The 21630-nt window shown below is 39.3% G+C and overlaps 1 protein-coding gene across 1 annotated transcript; it reads left to right on the top strand.

Annotated features, from left to right (window-relative positions):
- The first annotated feature begins 326 nt into the window (after positions 1-326).
- Positions 327-20674, top strand: LOC111139308 (patched domain-containing protein 3-like). Its single transcript, XM_022491563.1, is given in 4 exon segments — positions 327-1472; positions 2414-2532; positions 15959-16108; positions 19150-20674. Coding segments are annotated over 4 exon segments (2940 nt in total).
- Positions 20675-21630: the final 956 nt, after the last annotated feature.

The following is a 21630-nucleotide window of genomic DNA, read 5'->3' as shown; positions in this document are numbered from 1 at the left end:
GTGTGTGTGTGTGTAAGCCAAATTCCCCCCCAAATGTAAGTCTTGTACAACAGGCACGCATCTTACCTTTAAGAAGTGTTTCTGTGTTAACTCGACTCCGGAGGGCACGCGCGCGCCACACGCAGATTTGGGGCCAGTCGGGCCACGGGTCCAAACACGTGCTCCGCACCGAAGCCTGCAGGGTGGGGGCGCGAGCAGCCGGAGCTCAAACAGACTCGCTTAGAACTTCTCCAGGAAACCGTCGGGTGCGGTGAGGTGGGCGCTCCGTCCAGCGGCTGCCGCCTCACCTGCTGCCCGGAGTGAGACGTGGCCTTGCCTTCCCGGAAATGAGCCTCAGCCCCTCCAAGGTTGCGCCAGAGGCCGGGCCCCAGTCCGGAGCGGGAGCCGGAGCGGGAGCCGGAGCCTCCGTGGCGGCCGCAGCCGGAGGCGAGGCAGAAAGCCGAGGCCCAGCCCCGGCCGGACTCCGGGAGGCCGTCGGAGGGGGAGGCGCGCCTGCGGGCACAGCCGCTCCCCGCTCCCCGCCTCCAAGCCCGAGTCAGAGCGGCCCTTGCGGTCAAGTCAAGGACGGGGACCCAAGCTTCACTGGGCTTCGGGCCAGCGCACGCAGTCCCTTGACGCGTCCTATTCCCAGTCGGGGTCCGCGAGGGGGGCCTTCAGGCCTGCCGGTGTCAAGGTCACGCTCAAGGTCACGGTCGGAAAATCAGCGGTCGGAGAGACCCCGCTGCCACACCGACTGCCTGGAGAAGCCCCTCTCCCGCGCCTTCGGAAGGCTGGGGTGGGTGGTGGGCTCGCACCCCTGGAGCTTCCTGCTGGCGTCCATTGCGCTGACGGCCATTCTGGGCACCGGCTTGATTTACTTACCCAAGGATAAAGAGGAAAACCTGGAGGAGCAGTACACCCTCATCGGGAGCCCCGCCAAGGCTGAGCGGCGCTTTGTGCAGGGACATTTCACCGCCAACGACTCTTACCACTTCTCCCTCTCCAGGAAGAGCACTGAAGTCAATTTCGCTTGCATTCTGGCGGTCTCCAGCACCACCTCCGTGCTGGAACAAGAAATCCTGGAAGAAATTAGTAAACTGGACGCTGTGATACAGGATCTGTATGTGACCAAGGAAAATGGAACCCAGACCCGCTACGATCAGGTGTGCGCTAAGAACGAGGATTTCTGCGTTCCCTCCAACCCGCTCCTGGCTGTCTGGCAGAGGAACAAAAACCTCGACCTGGGAAACGTCACCTTCCCAATCTTCAGCCCAACAGGCCAGCCCATCTACCTGGCCGGGACCATTGGAGGAACATTTTTAGGCAAGAGGATGGGAAAGAACCAGTTACTCGTGAGGGCCAAGGCCATGCGGCTACTGTACTTCCTGAAGACTGAGGATGGCGAGGTCAACGAGCTTAGCAAGATGTGGCTGATCCATTTCCTGAACCAATTTAGCAACATCGAAAAGAGTCTGGCCTTGACGAAGATCCAGGTACCTGGTGGCTGGGCTTTAGAGGGAGGCCAGGAGAAGGTGGGAGGAGTAAGGACACTTTTTCCAAGGATCGTAACAGTAGCACTCCCCAATTATTTGATGGAGTCCTTGCCTTGAAGCTGGGAGTGCTCTACTCTACTTGGTACTTAATCCAAGGTCCTTAATCTCATACATCAAAGGATGCTACAATTCTTAAATCCTTAGTAATGGTGGAAAACACAAATTCTACATCCTCAAGGTAGGTCTGTTCCATACAGACATTGATCATCAGGTTTCCTAGTCAAATGACTTTGAAATTCCTACTTTTAGTTGAAGTCTTTGCTATATGGGGGAGCTCCCTAAAACTTGTTTGGAGTTCACTGAAATTAAAAACAAAACAAAACAAAAAACCCAACAACAACAAAAAACCCTTCAAGCAGAAGTTCATGGTGTTTATGAAAAAAGAACTAGCTTAGCATTTTCTGAGTAAATTCTAGCACAGTGCCAGACACATGCTAACCATTCTGTAATGTTGGGCCAGCAAGTCCTTTAATACTTGTGAATAAGCCTGGTAAAGTGAGACAGCTACTGGAAAAAGCCTTTGAATACCAGATCTTTCTGAAATATCAATGCACTTAAAATAGTAAAAGTCAACATCCTAATGAAATTTAGAAAAAGCGACACTTTTCTGTGGCTATTAATGACTTCACGGTCTTATATAGAACTCAGATTTTGTATATTCAGGAGTTTTAAACTTTGGGTTTTTGCAAGAGTTTTTGGAAACCATGCCATAGATTGTGGGAAGAAACAAATCTATGTTGTCCTCTTTATTCTAAAGTCATAGTCCACAAATTTTAACATGTCGTTTCAATGAATAAGCTGTAGTGTTTCAGTAGTTTTTGTCGCTTACACACAAATATTGGAATGAAAAGTTATTTACTTGGGTATATTTTCTGTGGCAGGTGGTCTACTTTACATCACTTTCCAGACAACTGGAATTTCAAGCCACTTCTATGACAGTGATCCCTTTGTTTCACTTGGCATACCTTCTAATCATATTCGCAATTATATCATGCTACAGGTAAAACAGCTTTATTAGTCATTTAACTCTTTTAAAAAATATTTGTGTGTGGTGAAATACATATAGAAGATATAAAATATGTCATTTCAATCATTTTTCAGTGTGCAATTTATTAGATTCACACTGTTGTACAACCATCACAACTATCTGTTTCTGAACATTTTTCATCACCTCAAACAATTTGTATAAGTCTCAGCCAGTAACCCACCTTGGCCTCCCCATACCCCAATCCCTGTTAACTTTTTTTTTTAAGATTTTATTTATTTATTTGACAGAGACAGCAAGAGAGGGAACACAAGCAGGGGGAGTAAGAGAAGGAGGAGGAGGCTCCCCCCTCCAAAACAAGGATCCCCATGCAGGGCGATCCCAGGACCCTGGGATCATGACCTGAGCCAAAGGCAGATGCTTAACCGACTGAGCCACCCACATACAACCTTCCCCTGCCCCCCAGTTAATCTTTATCTACTTTCTATTTCTATGAATTTGCCTATTCTAGAGATTTCATCTAATTGAAATCATACAATATTTGTTCTTTTGTGACTGGTTTATTTCACTTAACGATAATGTTTTCAAGGTTCAACTATGATGTAGCATGTATCAAAACTTCATTCCTTTTCCTGACTAATGTTTCATCATATATAAACAGTGCTGTTTATTCACTTATCTGTTGTTGGGCACTTGGAATGTTTCCACCTTTTGGCTTTTGTGAATAATGTTGCAGTGAACACGGATATACAAATATTTGTCTGAGCTGCTGTTTTCAATTGTTTTCAGTATATTCCTAGGAGTTGAATTGGCGAGTTATGTAATTCTGTGTTTAGCTCTTCCAAGAAGTGCCAAACCACTTGCCACAGAGGCTACCCCCATTTTACACTCTACCAGCAGTGTGTAAGGGTTCTAATTTCCCCACATCCTCACCAACATTGATGACAGACATCTTAGTAGTAGCAAAGTGTGGTTTAATTTACATTTCCCTAATTATGAATGATGTTAAGTATCTTCATGTGCTTATTGGCCATTTGCCTGTCTTCTTTGGAGAGATATCTATGCAAGTCCTTTGTCCATTTTTTTTCTTTGGGTTGTTTGTCTTTTTGTTGTTGAGTCCTGTTGTTAATGAGTACTTTGTGTATTCTGGATATTAAACCTTTATCAGATTTATAGAGACATCTGGGTGGCTCAGTTGGTTGAGCATCCAGCTCTTGGTTTCAGCTCAGGTCATGATCTCAGGGTTGTGAGATCAAGCCCTGAGTCAGGCCCGGTGCTGGGCTGGAGCCCACTTAAGATTTTCTCTCTCTCTCTCTCTCTCTGCCCCTCTCCCCTGCTCATGTTCTTGCTTGCTCTTTCTTTATTTCTCAAGAAAAGATATATGATTTATGAATATTTCCTCCTACTCTGTCATACGGTCTCTTCACTTTCTTGATAATGTCTTTAATGCACAAATCTTTTAATTTTGAAGAAATCCAATTTATCTTTTACCATTTTTCTTTTGCTACTTATGCTTTTGGTGTTACATCTAGGAATCTGTTGACAAGTCCAAGGTCATGTACCTTTGCCCTGTTCCCTTCTAAGAATTGAAAACTTTCTATGGTTTTAGCTCTTATATTTAAGTTGTTGATTGGTTTTTAGTCCATTTTTGTATATGGTGTGAGTAGAGGTCTAACTTCATTCTTGCACATATGGAAACCTAGTTGTCCAAGTACCATGTGATGAAGAGATTGTTCTTTCCCAGTTGACTGGATTTGGCATCCTTGTCAAAAATCAATTGGCTGTAGATATATGGGTTTATTTCTGTGGACTCTCAATTCTATTCCATTAGCCTACATGTCTGTTGATATGCCAGCACCACACTGCTTTAATTGCTGTAGCTTTGTTGTGAGTTTTGAAATCTGGAAATCTCAGTCCTCTAATTCTTTTCTTCTTTTTCATGATTATTTTGGATATCCAGGGATTCTTGCAATTCCATATGAATTTGAGGGTTGACTTTTCCATCTCTCAAGAAAAGAAAAAGGCCATTGGCATTTTGTAATAAAGATTATGTTGGGGGCGCCTGGGTGGCTCAGTGGGTTAATGCCTCTGCCTTCGGCTTGGGTCATGATCCCAGGGTCCTGAGATCGAGCCCTGCATCGGGCTCTCTGCTCAGCAGGGAGCCTGCTTCCTCCTCTCTCTGCCTGCCTCTCTGCCTACTTGTGATCTCGGTCAAATAAATAAATAAAATCTTAAAAAAAAAAAGATTATGTTGAATCTATAGGTTGCTTTAGGTGAGATTGACATCTGAACAATACTCTCTCCTCCCCATGAACTAAGGATATCTTCCCATTAATTTAGGTCTTTATTTTCTTTTGCCAATTTTTTGTAATTTTTAGTCTTTCATTTCCTTGGTTAAATTTATTTCTAAGTATTTTATTCTTTTAGACACTATGTAAATGCAATTGCTTTCTTCACGTCATTTTTTGGATTGTTCATTGCACATAAATGGAAACACAACTGATTTTTGTGTGTTGATCTTGTATCTTGCAGCTTTGCTCAATTTGTTTATTAACTCTATTAGTTTTATTGTGGATTATTTGAAATTTTCATGTATAGAATCATGTAATCTGTAAAAAGGAATAGTTACATTATTCACTTCCAATTTGAGTTCTTTTTATTGCTCTTTCTTATCTAATTGCTCTGGCTAGCACTTCTATTTCAGTGTTGAGTGTCATTGGTGAAAATGGGCATCTTTATCATGTTCCAGAATTCAGAGGGAGATCTTTCAGTCTTTCACTATTGAGTATAATGTTAGCTATGCAGTTTTCATAAATGCACCTATCATTTGAGGAAGTTCATTTCCATTCCTTGTTTTTTGAGTATTTTTATTGTAAATGGGTATTAGGTCTTGTCAAATGCCTTTTCTGCATCTGTTGAGATGATCACATAGTTTTAATCCTTTGTCCTATTAGTGTGATATATTACATTGATTGATTTTCCCATGTTGAACCTCTCTTGCATTCCTGGGATAAATCCCACTTGGTCATGATGTATAATCCTTTTAATGTGCTATTGAATTGGGTTTATTAGAATTTTATTAAGGACATCTGCATCCATATTCAGAAGAGATATTGATCTGTAGTTTTCTTCTTGTAGTCTTTATCTTGCATTAGTATTAGTGTTCCTTTTTCAATCTTTTGGAAGGATTTGAGAATGATTGGTGTTAATTCTTCCTTATATGTTTAGTAAAATTCACCAGTACAATGATCTGGTCTTGGACTTTTCTTTTTTGGAAGGTTTTTGATTATTAATTCAATCTTTTTACTTGTTACATGTCTGTTGAGATTTTCTATTTCATCGTGAGTCAGTTTATGTCATTTGTTCGTGGTTCTAGGAATTTGTGTATTTCATCTAGGTTACCTAATTTGTTGGTGTAAGTTGTTTATAGTATTTTTTAAATAATCCTTTCTATTTTTCTATAAGCAGTAGTAATACCTTCACTTTCATATCTGATTTAGTTATTTGGATCTTCTTTTTCCTTTGTCACTCTAGATAAAGGTTTGTCAATTTGCTGATTTTTTTTAAATAGCCAAATTTTACTTTCTTTGGTTCTCCTTTGTTTTTTCTATACTTAGTTTTATTTTTTTCTATTCTAATCTTTCATTTCCTTTCTTCCTTCTGATAGCTTTGGGTTTTGTTTTGTTTCTATTTCTACGAGATGTCTAATACCATAAAGTGATTTAAGATCTTTTTCTTTTTTTAATGTAGTATATATTTATCTGTGAGCACTACATCCAGTAAGTTCTGGTATGCTGTGTATTTGTTTTCATTTATTGCTAAGTATTTTCTAATTTCCCATGTGATTTGTTCTTTGGCCCATTAGTTATTAAATAGAGAGTTAATTTCCATATATTTTGAATTATCCAGCTTTCCCTCTATTATTGATTTGGAGCATCACTCCATTGTTAGTTGAAAGATACTTTGTATAATTTCAATATTTTTACATTTTCAGACTTGTTTTGTAACCAAACATATAATCTATTCTAGAGAATGTTTCATGTGTGCTTGAGAATAAAGTATATTCTGCTATCATTGGGTTGAGTGTTCTATGTATCTCTGTAAGTCTAACTGATTTATAGAGTTGTCCATTTCTTATGTTTCATTATAGAGTATCTGCCTGGATGTTTTATCCATTATTGAAAGTGGTATATTGAATTCTCCAACTATTATTGTAGAGCTACCTATTTCTATCTGCAAGTCTGTCAATATTTGCTTCATGTATTTTTGGTCTCTACTGGTGGTGCATGTCTGTTTGTAGTTTTTAAATCCTCTTGATGAATTGGCCTTTTTATCAATATATAATGTCCTTCTTTGTCTCTTTTAACTATTTTTAAAATAATGTTTGTTTTGTCTTATATCAGTATATCCACCCCTGCTGTCCTCTGGTTACTACTCATATGAATATCTTTATTCATCCTTTAACTTTCAATTTATTTATGTCTTCGAATCTAGAGTCTCTTGTAGACACCATATAATTGAATCATGCTATTTTATCCATTCTGTCAGTCTCTATATTTTGACTGGAGAGTTTAATCCATTTACATTTAAAATAACTGCTGAGGGGCGCCTGGGTGGCTCAGTGAGTTAAAGCCTCTGCCTTTGGCTCAGGTCATGATCCCAGCGTCCTGGGATGGAGCCCTGTATTGGGCTCTCTGCTCAGCAGGAACCTGCTTCCCTTCCTCTTTCTCTGCCTGCCTCTCTGCCTGCTTGTGATCTCTCTCTGTCAAATAAATAAATAAAATCTTAAAAAATAAAATGAAATAAAATAACTGCTGAGAAGGAAGGACTTCTGCTATTTTGCTATTGGTATTCTGTATATCTTACAGCTTTTTTACCCCTCATTTCATCCATTTATGCCTCTTGAATGTTTAGTTTTTATTTTTCTAGTGAGCTGTTTGATTCTCTTGTCATTCCCTTTGGCAGTGACTTTGTGAGATTTTCTTTAGTGTTACCATGGAGATTTACAATTCTCAATTTAAAACAATCTACATTAAACTGGTACAAACTTAACTTCAAATCAGATTTCCTAGAGTTCTCTGTTGTTTTTTAATGTGTTTATTTAAGACTGTAGTAGTCCATTTTCTTAGTGATTTTCCCAAACTATTATTATAAAGACTGTAATTATTGTTTTTGTACTCACCGAAGTTTCTGTACCTTAGCTTTTGTTTAGCTAGTGTCTTGACATAGATTTCCCTGGATGCAAGGAGCTCTCCCAATTTTTGCAACATGGTTCTATGCCTAGACCCTCCTTCAACACTTAGCAAGGCTTACACTGTGCCTGGGGATCAGCCCTAGGTGAAAGCTTAGAATTGGTTCCATACTGGTAACACAGCTGTTACTGCTTTAAGACTGCTGCTGCCTTAATGCTATTGCCACCTTGAGGCTGTGGCCACTTTAATACATCTGTCACTTTATGGTCACTGCCACTTTAAGACTTCTACTACACTGGAGAGGGAGAGAGACATGGCATGTAAAATCACTATAAAATTTTTCAACAATTTTGAAGTGCTTCTCCACCTTTTATTCAACATTTGTTTACTTGTTGTAAGCGTTTGACTATTTTCCAGAGTTTACAGAATTCTGAAAATATATGCTTGTTTTTCTATATTTCTGGGGGTTGGGTGGAGTCATGAGACTTGGGAAATACCTACTCCAGGTTTTGTTGACATCTAACACTAAACTCTTATTTTTTAAACTTTTTCCCCATTAGCAATAGTGTGCAATCACATAGAATAGTAAAAAGAAATAAAGAAATTGTGGTTAGGGACACTTGGGTGGCTCAGTCAGTTAAATATCTGCCTTCGGCTCAGGTCATGATCCCAACATCCTGGGATTGAGTCCCACATGGGCTCCCTGCCTAGCAGGGAGCCTGCTTCTCCCTCTCCCTCTGCCTGCCACTCCCCCTGCTTGTGCTCCCTCTCTCTCTCTCTAACAAATAAATAAATAAAATCTAAAAAAAAAAAAAAAGAAGAAAGAAAAAAGAAAAAGAAATTGTGGCCAGTTTTGTTTGATTTGGTGTATTTTTTTACCTTACATATTTGTCAATTATGACCATTTGGAAGCAGATATGCTGATAGAACTAAACAACAAGTCCTTATTTCTAAGTTTGAACTAGTACTTTTAACTATATAAAAATAATCTTTAATTTAATTGACTTAGATATCTTCATTGTTCTGATGTGGGCTTTATCTTGTTAAGCACTTAAAAATTGTTATCTAGGCCCTAGGGTTAATTTAGTCTCATGTGATCAGAAAGCTAAAATGTGAAAAATACCAACAAATAAAAGAATTTAGGTGTAGAAAGAACACTACAGATTATATCATTCCAGTGATTCGCACAGCAGAGTCACAGAGACAACTCTTAAGTCCACGTATTCTGAGGCCTTGCCCTATTGAATCAAGTCTCTGGGGGTTCAGTTTGAAAATCTATATTTCAAAAGCTTGTCTACTTGATTCTCATTTGTAGGTTGATTTGGGAACAAATGATATAATTCAACCTCTAGATTTTAAGGTAGAGGAAAATGAGGCCCCAGTAGGCAAAGGGAGTCAAATAACTACAATGGGTACCTCTTTGAGTCAATAAACTACCTCACAGCTTTGTTATTCTGGAAAGAAAGACCACAATGCCCTAGAATACGAACCAACCAAAATACTAAAGAAGAAGTGTAAGAGGGAGGGAGGGAGCAAGTGAGGGAGGCAGAACGTGGGGAGGGAAAAAGACAAAATTCTGTCTTTTTCAAGTCAGTAGAGTTAAAAAAAAAAAAGTTAAACTAGTGTGGAATCTACAAGGTACCAACAACTGGTTTGATAAAACTTGTCTTCTAGATAGTTGGTTCTGAAGATACAAGTTTATATCAATTCTTGCTTATCTTTATAAATGACAATGGACAGTAATACAGAAAATAAATCCTGTACCAAAGGCAATTAGAAAATGATTTATATTTATGTGTCTTTGAAGACTTTATGTGTTTGTAACCAACACACTGAACACATAGGACTCATGAGGTATAAACATACAGCAACTTTATTTTTGTCTCCCTTTGTTCTCTTTAAGTTTTGTAGGTAGAGCAGTTCTTCCTCTGCCCCATGAAAACTCAGGCAGGCCCTGTGACTTTTGTGGTCATTCTTAGGTAAGACAGAATCCTCTAGTCTGAATTAAAATGTCCATGTCCATGTAATAAACAAAACAAAATCATGTAATAAAAAAAAATAAGCAAAAAAACTAGATTTGAAGCTAAGGTTCTCCCACACCCCCACGCTGCCAGCACTCTTAGCCAGAGTGTGCTGCCTGGGACAGTCCTTAATGGGGAAAAAAGGGACTCACCAGTCCTCTTGTAGCACTTTTCTTCCTACTTCTCATCTTGCTAAGTTGGCTCCTGGATGGAGCATGCCCAAGGAGAAGAGGAAAAGGAGTAGGAAAATACTTAAGGTAAAGATGTTGCCATGATGGTTTAATTCATGCCTTTTCTGGTATCAAAAATAAAACCCATTCTCCTGTGAGAGTGTTTCTAAGTTTCTTAGACACCTCCCACTCCTCTCCCTCTGTTATCACAGAGAATCTCTTATCTCTGTTCTGGGCAGGGCCTCCTAGACAGTCCCTGAAACCTTGCCCACCCTGCTTGTCTCCGGTCCTTACACAGGAAGGCTACTCCTTGCATACTTGCATTTGCCTCACACAGAAGCCTTGTTCGAACACATTTTAGGGTTCAATCTTCATTGTCTTACAGTGAAGTCCTAAGAACAATAGTAAGACTTTTCCAACTTTATGCTCTAATCTGAACCTCATTCTACAGCACAGTAGTGGTATGTTGAGCTTCTAGACTATTTCAAACTTGTCTAACATTTTGGAAATGTCAAAACTTACCCCAAATATTCGATCAGTTTCTGAAACAATCTGGGGAAAATCTTTCCCTTCTCAAATACACTGGAAGTTATTGTTTACTCATGGGAGACATGATTACCTTTCAGGGAAGATAAGGACCTCTCACCAAACAAACAGATTGTTTTCTAAGGACAATAATTTCTAGTTTAGCCCTTGTCTGCTAAGTGAATTAAACATTCAGAGGATGGGCCATCTTGCTGTCAGTGATGCCCAAATCGGCCTGAGCACTGGAATCAAATGAGGAAAGATCTAGACATTCAGACTCTGCAGCTTCCCTACAAACTTATCGTATCAGAATCTGCAGAGCTAGATTCCGGGAAATCTAAAGTTCTAAGACTCTCCTAGGTCATTTTGATAAACTGCTTAAAACCAAATCCTTCTAGGGCACTGGAATATCTACAAACGTAGTCACCAAACTCCTACAGTGTTCACCTTCAAATTTTTTCCTCCATGGTCTATTGAACATTAAAATAAAGGTCATTGAGGGGCGCCTGGGCAGCAAAGTGGGTTAAAGCCTCTGCCTTCGGATTGGGTCATGATCTCAGGGTCCTGGGATGGAGCCCTGCATTGGGCTGTCTGCTCAGCGGGGAGCCTGCTTCCTCCTTTATTTCTGCCTGCCTCTCTGTCTGCTTGTGATCTCGTTCAAATAAATAAATAAAATCTTTAAAAAATAATAAAAATAAAATAAAGGTCATTGAGAGAAAGTCAGCTCAGCAATTAGTCAAAGTAAAATCATACCTCCCATCCTCTGGAAAATTTATACCAAAAAATCCAGAAACTTTAAAGAGGGAATGGAAATAAATTTGTCATATGTAACTTTTATCCTCCTTAATCTTTCTGATTTCAGAGTTCATCTTTGTTACCTTCTTCTTTTAAACTGCCATAAGCCAGTATAGTTTTTTTAATTTTTTTTTATTAACATATAATGTATTATTAGCCCCAGGGGTACAGGTCTGTGAATTGACAGGTTTACACACTTCACAGCACTCACCATAGCACACACCCTCTCCAGTGTCCATAACCCAACCACCTTCTCCCTACCCCTCTCCCCCTGACAACTCTCAGTTTGTTTTGTGAGATTAAGAGTCTCTTATGGTTTGTCTCCCTCCTGATCCCATCTTGTATCATTTATTCCTTTCCTACCCCCCAGGCCCTCCACGTTGCCTTTCAGCTTCCTCATGTCAGGGAGATCATATGATCATTGTCTTTCTCTGATTGACTTATTTCACTCTGCATAATACCCCCTAGTTCCATCCACGTTGTCACAAATGGCAAGATTTCATTTCTTTTGATGGCTGCATAGTAGTCCATTGTATATATATACCACATCTTCTTTATCCATTCATCTGTGGATGGACATCTAGGTTCTTTCCATAGTTTGGGTATTGTGGACATTACTGCTATAAACATTCAGGTGCATGTGCCCCTTCGGATCACTACATTTGTATCTTTTTTTTTTTTTTTTAAAGATTTTATTTATTTATTTGTCATAGAGAGAGAAGCGAGAGCGAGCACAGGCAGACAGAGAGGCAGGCAGAGGCAGAGGGAGAAGCAGGCTCCCTGCCAAGCAAGGAGCCCGATGTGGGACTCGATCCCAGGACGCTGGGATCATAACCTGAGCCGAAGGCAGCTGCTTAACCAACTGAGCCACCCAGGCGTCCCACTACATTTGTATCTTTAGGGTAAATATGCAGCAGTGCAATTGCTGGGTCATAGGGTAGCTCTATTTTCAACTTTTTGAGGAACCTCCATGCTGTTTTCCAGAGTGGTTGCACCAGCTTGCATTCCCACCAACAGTGTAGGAGGGTTCCCCTTTCTCCACATCCTTGCCAGCATCTGTCATTTCCTGACTTGTTAATTTTAACCATTCTGACTGGTGTGATGTGGTATCTCATTGTGGTTTTGATTTGTATTTCCCTGACGTCGAGTGATGTGGAGCACTTTTTCATGTGTCTGTTGGCCATCTGGATGTCTTCTTTGCAGAAATGTCTGTTCATGTCCTCTGCCCATTTCTTGATTGGATTATTTGTTCTTTGGGTGTTGAATTTGATAAGTTCTTTATAGACTTTGGATACTACCCCTTTATCTGATATGTCATTTGCAAATATCTTCTCCCATTCTGTCAGTTGTCTTTTGGTTTTGTTGACTGTTTCCTTTGCTGTGCAAAAGCTTTTGATCTTGATGAAGTTCCAATAGTTCATTTTTGCCCTTGCTCCCCTTGCCTTTGGGGATGTTTCTAGGAAGAATTTGCTGTGGCTAAGGTCGAAGGGGTTGCTGCCTCTGTTCTCCTCAAGGATTTTGATGGATTCCTGCCTCACATTGAGGTCTTTCATCCATTTTGAGTCTATTTTTGTGTGTGGTGTAAGGAAATGGTCCAATTTCATTTTTCTGCATGTGGCTGTCCAATTTTCCCAACACCATTTGTTGGGAACACCATTTTTCCCATTGGACATTCTTTCCTGCTTTGTTAAAGATTAGTTGACCATAGAGTTGAGGGTCCATTTCTGGGCTCTCTATTCTATTCCATTGATTATGTGTCTGTTTTTGTGCTGGTACCATACTGTCTTGATGATGACAGCTTTGTAATAGAGCTTGAAGTCTGGAATTGTGATGCCACCAACTTTGGCTTTCTTTTTCAACATTCCCCAATAGGGATTGTATTAAATGTGTTAATTGCTTCAGACATTTTCACAATATTTGTTCTTCCAATCCATGAGCATGAAACATTTTTCCATTTCTTTGTGCCTTCCTCAATTTCTTTCATGAGTACTTTATAGTTTTCTGAGTATAGATTCTTTGCCTCTTCGGTTAGGTTTATTCCTAGGTATCTTATGGTTTGGGGTGCAATTGTAAATGGGATGGACTCCTTAATTTCTCTTTCTTCTGTCTTGTTGTTGGTGTATAGAAATGCAACTGATTTTTGTGCATTGATTTTATATCCTGACACTTTACTGAATTCCTGTACAAGTTCTAGCAGATTTGGAGTGGAGTCTTTTGGGTTTTCCACATAAAGTATCATATCATATGCAAAGAGTGATAGTTTGACTTCTTCTTTGCTGATTTGGATGCCTTTAATTTCTTCTTCTTGTCTGATTGCTGAGGCTAGGACTTCTAGTACTATGTTGAATAGCAGTGGTGGTAGTGGACAGCCCTGCCATGTTCCTGACCTTAGCAGAAAAGCTCTCAGTTTTTCTCCATTGAGAATGATATTTGCTGCAGGTTTTTCATAGATAAGCCAGTATTGTTTTAAGAAAGTATTCATTATAGTCAAATTTTAGTCTAACAAAGGAACTTATTTTTGCTCTGGAATTTTGTCTGTGTGGTTGATTTAGGGCCCTGAATTTAACTCCTAGAACTGGTGGATTGACAGAAAGTGAGTTACAACCATGGTGCAGAATATTTTTTTCATAATAAGAAAGTTTAGCTATTTTACTGTTACAATAGTAAAAGGTCTTTAGTCATGTTGTTACTATATTAGAATCAGTGCTTCCATTTCCATAGTTGACTCTTAGGTTTCAGTCCAAACTTAGTTTGTCTCTCCTACTAAAAACGTCTAGAGATGAGTATCAGTCGTTTGTTTTGAAGCAGTTAACAAACAAGTGAAATATAAATTTTAAAATGTAATGTGGTGGGCACCTGGCTGGCTCAGTCCGTTAAGCATCTGCCTTTGGCTCAGGTCATGATCCCAGGGTCCTGAGATCAAGTCCCACATCAGGTTCCCTGCTCAGCAGGGAGCCTGATTCTCCCTCTGCCTGCCACTCCCCCTGCTTGTGCTCCCCTCTCCCTCTCTGACAAATAAATAAATAATCTTTTTAAAAAAGTATAATGCTGTGGCTGTTGGGTAGGTAAAGTACTGAACCCATACTTTTTTTTTAATATTTTATTTCTTTTCAGCATAACAGTATTCATTGTTTTTGCACCACACCCGGTGCTCCATGCAATCCGTGCTCTCTCTAATACCCACCACCTGGTTCCCCCAACCTCCCACCCCCCGCCCCTTCAAAACCCTCAGATTGTTTTTCAGAGTCCATAGTCTCTCATGGTTCACCTCCCCTTCCAATTTCCCTCAACTCCCTTCTCCTCTCATCTTCCCTTGTCCTCCATGTTATTTGTTATGCTCCACAAATAAGTGAAACCATATGATAATTGACTCTTTCTGCTTGACTTATTTCATTCAGCATAATCTCTTCCAGTCCCGTCCATGTTGCTACAAAAGTTGGGGATTCATCCTTTCTGATGGAGGCATAATACTCCATAGTGTATATGGACAACATCTTCCTTATCCATTCGTCCGTTGAAGGGCATCTTGGTTCTTTCCACAGTTTGGCGACCGTGGCCATTGCTGCTATAAACATTGGGGTACAGATGGCCCTTCTTTTCACTACATCTGTATCTTTGGGGTAAATTGCAGGGTCATAGGGAAGCTATATTTTTAATTTCTTGAGGAATCTCCATACTGTTTTCCAAAGTGGCTGCACCAACTTGCATTCCCACCAACAGTGTAAGAGGGTTCCCCTTTCTCCACATCCTCTCCAACACATGTTGTTTCCTGTCTTGCTAATTTTGGCCATTCTAACTGGTGTAAGGTGGTATCTCAAAGGAAACAGTTAACAAAACAAAGAGGCAACCCACGGAATGGGAGAAGATATTTGCAAATGACAGTACAGACAAAAGGTTGATATCCAGGATCTATAAAGAACTCCTCAAACTCAACACACACAAAACAGACAATCATATTAAAAAATGGGCAGAAGATATGAACAGACACTTCTCCAATGAAGACATACAAATGGCTATCAGACACATGAAAAAATGTTCATCATCACTAGCCATCAGGGAGATTCAAATTGAACCCATACTTTAAAATGTGTCTATATATTCCCACTTCTGGGAAATAGGCCCAGGCTGCTATTCTAAATGGACTACATTTCCAATTCTTTTGCAATTAGTAGCAACTTTTCTAGAGCCCACTTCAGCAGTAGATGAAAGTCCTGAAAACGTCTTAGGAGGAGTCTTTCTACATTTTGCTAACCAAAATACATATTGAACTGGCTCTGAAATACATGAGCTATTTAAGCTTGCATCTACAGTGAGCTGGAGTCAAGGGCTGGGTGAAAAGAGCACTGGATATGGATACTTACTCTGCTAAGACTTGCCCTCTGTTTGCTGTTGTAGTCCGTTTATACCCTTTGAAGAGCAAAGTGGAATTAACCATCAGGAGTGTTTTAGTATAACTCTGTGGTTCTCGACTACCAATCAGTGGAGTAGTTGCTTGCTTAGCTGCAGAAGAATCACCTAGAAAGTTTTGTAAAAGCTCAGATAGCTTTTTTGTTCCTTCTCTCCTTTTTTCCCACTTGGTCTGGGATAGTGCCTGGGAATTAAAGGTCTCCACTAGACTAGTATGGGAATTATTGCCCAAGAGCCTTCTGAACAGGTGTCCAAGTCAAAAATGTTACAAGGAGTTTCAGTATAGAATCTACCACCACAAATCCCATGATTTTTCCTTCCAAATTTACAGGTGTGACTGCCTACGTAACAAAATGTGGACTGCAGCCTTTGGGGTGATTTCTGCTGCCTTGGCAGTGGTGAGCAGCTTTGGCCTGATGTTGTACATGGGGGTGCCATTTGTGATCATAGTTGCAAATTCACCATTTCTTATTCTGGGAGAGTAAAACAAAACATGAGGCTACATGTTGTATATGTGGGGGTGTGGGGTAGATAAGGGAGGGAGTTTAGGTTAGATTAAGCAAAATAATTATATTTGGGTGGTTCTATAGATCCAAAATGAGGTGACAGGAAAAAAGAAAATAAAATTGAATTGTGTGTCTTTAGGGGGAGAAAATCTAGCACCCCAAATGGAAAAACACAGACAAGGGACATGAACAGATGGGTCACACCCAAATCCAAAATATGAAACACTGGAAATAATAAGAAAATTAAATTTGACCTCTCAATTAACCAAGGGATACAAATGAAAACAAAAATGAGACACCTTCTTTTCACATCGGATTAATGAATATCGGCAAGATTGAAGGAAGGTTGTATGGAAATGAACATTCATCCTTCTAGGGGAAAACTGTAACCTGGTACACCCTTTTTTTTAGTCCAGTTTTGCAAATCAAAAGACTTAAAAATTAAACAGGGAATGTGTTTGACTTACTGATTCCACTTCCTAGGAATTTGTCCTAATAATTGGACAAGTGCTCAAAAAGTAAAAGCATGTTCACTTTGGCATTAGTAAGAACAGGAAGGTTTTGAAAACCATTTAATTCCCTATCAGCATGGGATTGGGCAACACAAATATAGCATATTAAAATTGTGAATCATATTCAGTCCTTAGAAAGAGGTAGATTTATAAGATATATAAGGTAGACATAAGATATATAACCACTACCAGAAAAATGCTTGTTATGAAACAGGGTGCTCAAAATAGAAAGATATAGTTGTATTGGTGTATTTGCATAGAGCAAATTCTGGATGGATATATGTAAAAATGAAGGGTGGAATTACAGCTGTTTAAATTTTTTCTCCATATTTTCCTGTACTTTCAGAATTTATTTTTTTTTAAACATTTTATTTATTTTTATTTGAGAGAAGAGAGAGACAGTGAGAGAGAGCATGAACGAGGAGAAGGTCAGAGAGAGAAGCAGACTCCCCGCGGAGCCGGGAGCCCGATGCGGGACTCGATCCCGGGACTCCAGGACCATGACCTGAGCCGAAGGCAGTCGCTCAACCAACTGAGCCACCCAGGCGCCCCAGAATTTATTTTATAATAAGCATGAGAAAACAAAGGTGTTTCTATTTGAGAAAGTAAGGAGCGTGGAAGAGGTAGTATTTGGTTTCCTAGGGGAGACAGTGGATGAGCTGTATGCTGGATGTCAGGGTACCTCTTCCTGGTACACAGCCGTACTCAGTCACTGACCAGCCCCCACAGCCATTAATAACAAGGTTAAGGTGTATCTAATAGATTTCATGTAAACCAGGATTGTATAGTTTATGTATTCACAGGAGTGTGAATGGCTCTGTGTATGTGTGATTTAAGCAACTCAAGAAATGTGCAAGAACAATTTCTGAATAAGGTTCTATAAATAATAAAACTAGTTTTTAGGGCACCTGGGTGGCTCAATGGGTTAAGCCTCTGCCTTCAACTCGGGTCATGATCTCAGGGTCCTGGGATCGAGTCCTGCATCGGGCTCTCTGCTCAGCAGAGAGCCTGCTTCCTCCTCTCTCTCTGCCTACTTGTGATCTCTCTGTGTCAAATAAATAAATAAAATCTTAAAAAAAATAAAAATAGTTTTTAAATACCTTGTAAATATCAATGAGTTCATTCTTGGTCCTTAGTACTTCTGATTCTTCCCTTTTGTCCAGCTGAGTACAACTGAAATCCTCAAGGCCGCTAGCCATGGGATGTCAGGATGCATTTGTGACATTCTGTGTAGCCTTATGTTCATTTAGATCCTTCTGCCTGCTTGCTCATACCCAGAGAACATCTGATTAGAGGCAAAGTTGCAATTCCTAGTACCCTCCCATGGAGAAGATACCCCCAAATTGAAGTGGAGATTAGCATTTTATTCCACCTTGTGTATTTCCTTGTTTATTTTATTGAGTTTGTATCAATATACATGGGTGAAAGTAGTGTCAACTCTAGCAGAAAGCTTGAGGCAGGTGAAACTTATCTGCAAATGCTCTTGCTGTCCTCACTATCCCCTTTCTTCTTTCTAGTCCTCCTTTCCAAGTTTTCAGTGGTGATTTCAAAGTCCTCAAATGTTCTGTCCTCTCTATTCCAAACCCATCATGAAACATCCTTATGGAAAAGGATTACCTAGTAGATATGTATTAATATATATATTCTTTTTTTTTAAGATTTTATTTATTTATTTGACAGAGATCACAAGTAGGCAGAGAGGCAGGCAGAGAGAGAGAGGAAGGGAACCAGGCTCCCTGCTGAGCAGACAGCCCAATTCGGAGCTCAATCCCAGGATCCTGGGATCATGACCTGAACCGAAGGCAGAGGCTTTAACCCACTGAGCCACCCAGGCGCCCCTATGCAAGGGATTCTTGAGATTTACTTTGGTGCACATGTCTGATCTCGAGTACTTGCATTTTAATAATAATGCCTTAACCTGGGAAAGTAAGTTTAAGTGGTAACATTCTGGGTATCAAAAAGGCTAGGAGGAAAACGATGTGTGTGTGTGTGTGTGTGTGTGTGTGTGTATACTATGTGGTGCCTCTCAAATCCTACCACATTGATACTTAGATGCTAACTGTAGAGCAGATAAGTCCAGCTTATATTTTAAGCAACAGAATGTTGGCTCAATGTGTCTGTACATTTGTGTAAAATGGTTTATGAGGGAAAATGGTCTCTCAAATAATCCAGTGGAATCAAAGATAACATTGCTAATCCTGCTTCAGCTAACATCCACAACAGGTTTCCTGACTCATCGTTAAAACAACCTGCACGAAGACTAGGAGCAGAGTATCCCGTCTATCCCATGCTATGTACAAATAACAGGAGGACGTACAAAGCCCAGAGTTGTTACAGAGGAAGGGCTGAATTCTGCTGTGGCTTCAGAGGCAACCAAAGGAGGCAACAGAGAACACAGTGTCAAAGCACAGATTGGGCGAGATAAATCAGAGCTTAAGAGATGGACAAAGAAGATGGTTTGAGTTTATGCATTTAATTTTTAATGGATATTAATATGTATGAAGATGGCTTTTTTTTTTAACAGGTGTCGGGGTTGATGATATGTTCATAATGATTTCTGCCTGGCAGAAGACCAGCCTCATGGATAACATAAAACAGCGTCTGTCCAGTGTCTATTCCAAAGTGGCAGTCTCGATTACAATTACCACCATCACCAACGTCCTGGCCTTCTATACAGGGATTATGACCTCTTTCAGGTCCGTACAGTACTTTTGCATCTATACAGGAACAACCCTGCTCTTTTGTTATTTCTATAACATCACCTGTTTTGGGGCATTTATGGCCCTGGATGGTAAAAGAGAAAGAGTCTGTCTACGCTGGTTGAAAAAGCCAGAAACTCCTGACCAAAAATGTTCCTCATTAAAAAGATCCTGCTGTCTCCCATGTGATTCTCTCCTAGACGAAGAAGAAACTGATGTCCATCCAATGAATGTGTTCTTTCGAGACTATTTTGGCCCTTTTCTCACAAGTACCGAGTCCAAATTTTTTGTAGTGCTTGTATACATTTTGTACATCATAAGTAGCATCTATGGGTGTTTCCAAGTGCAGGAAGGTTTAGACCTTCGAAATTTGGCAAGTGACGATTCCTACATCACACCATATTTTAATGTAGAAGAAGAATATTTTTCAGATTATGGTCCCAGAGTTATGGTTATTGTTACAGAAACTCTTAACTACTGGGATGAAGGTGTTAGGCCAAAACTGGAAATATGTCTGTCAGATTTGGAAAACAGTGACTATGTAGATAAAAGTCTTACAGAGTTTTGGTTACGAGAGTATGTGCAATATACAGAAAAGAGCCAGCAAGATGTAAATGATAAGGATACTTTTATGAATAATTTGCCCAATTTTTTAACACATTTTCCACTTTTTACATATGACATTAACATTTCATCATCACATGAAATCATTTCTTCCCGGGGCTTCATTCAGACTGTGGGTGTTTCTTCTTCAACCAATAAGAAGACGATGTTATCCCAGTTACGAAGCAAAGCTGAAAAGTGCAAGATTCCCCTAATGGTGTATAACCATGCATTCATATATTTTGATCAGTATACTGCAATATTAGAAAATACTGTTCAAAATGTCATTGTTGCATCAAACGCTATGTTCATTGTTTCCTTATTGTTAATTCCTCACCCACTGTGTTCCTTGTGGGTAACTTTTGCTATTGCTTCTGTGATTGTGGGAGTAACGGGTTTCATGGCATTCTGGAATGTCAATCTTGATTCCATATCCATGATTAATCTTGTCATTTGTATAGGGTTTTCTTTCGATTTTTCTGCACACATTTCTTATGCATTTGTTTCCAGTTCTAAGCCCTCAGTAAACCAAAAAACAATTGAGGCGTTGTATCTGCTAGGCTATCCAGTGTTACAAAGTGCACTTTCAACAGTAATAGGGGTGTGTGTTTAATCTGCAGCTAAAGCATACATCTTCAGGACATTTTTTAAGATTATGTTTCTTGTTATGGTATTTGGGGCTGCTCACGGCCTAATTTTTATTCCAGTATTCTTAACCTTTCTTTGAAGGTTTGTTTGAATATCCGCTAACAAATCAAAGACCAATTGCCAGAATCCAATCTGATAAAAATGCACTATCAGAAATAGTCAATAAATTTAAAACAAAGGCATGTTTCCTTGGCTTGGAAATCCCATTTAAAGATGTTATTTAAAATATCCTGAGAAAAATTAGTCTTACATTAAAATATCTCTACTAAATTAGGAAGTGTTGTCATCTTTATTATAGTCTATACAATAAGCATAAGGTATGACTTTCCAATTATTTTTTCCTTTTGTTTCATTGTTAGAAGTTTATGCCTGGAATTCAAATATTTTATACATTATAATACAAATGGAATATTATTTTCATTGTACCTCCTCTATCATTATTATGTAAAAGTACAACTTATTATTTATTCTCCCAGTCTGGGGCTTTGCATGCATTTTCTTAATAGTATTTTGATAAACTGAAATTTTTAAAGTTTTGAAATCTAATTTATCATTTTTTTTAGTGACCAATATTTTCTGTGTCCTAAGAAGTCTTTGTCTATCCCAAGATGACAAAAAAATACACCTATGATATCTTCTCAAAGCTCATAATTTTAATTTTACATTGAGGTCTATGATCCATAAATCTTTTTTGTTGATAAGTGTGGATAGAAGTTCATTATCTTCCCATAATAGTTACCATCCAGTTTTCCAGCATCATTAATAAAAAGACTATATTTTCAGCATAGGATTAATTTGGCAACTCTGTCAAAGTATAAGCTGACAATTTATGTATGGCTCTATTTCTGTGCGTTGATCTGTTTGTCTATCCTAAAGCCAATACCACAGTGCCTTGAATATTGAACCTTTTTTTTAAATCGTGAAATTACATTGTATAATGTGTCCAACATTTTTTTCTTTTGTGAATTATTTTGGCTATTCTTGGTTCTTAGCATTTAGATACTAATTTTAGAATCACTTGTCAATTTATCAGAA

The sequence above is a fragment of the Enhydra lutris genome, unplaced genomic scaffold, assembly GCF_002288905.1.
Source record: "Enhydra lutris kenyoni isolate GAN:26980312 unplaced genomic scaffold, ASM228890v2 scaffoldscaffold99, whole genome shotgun sequence".
Lineage (NCBI taxonomy): Eukaryota > Metazoa > Chordata > Mammalia > Carnivora > Mustelidae > Enhydra > Enhydra lutris.
The sequence above is the reverse complement of the archived record's forward strand: the minus strand, read 5'-3'. Positions and strand labels throughout refer to the sequence as shown.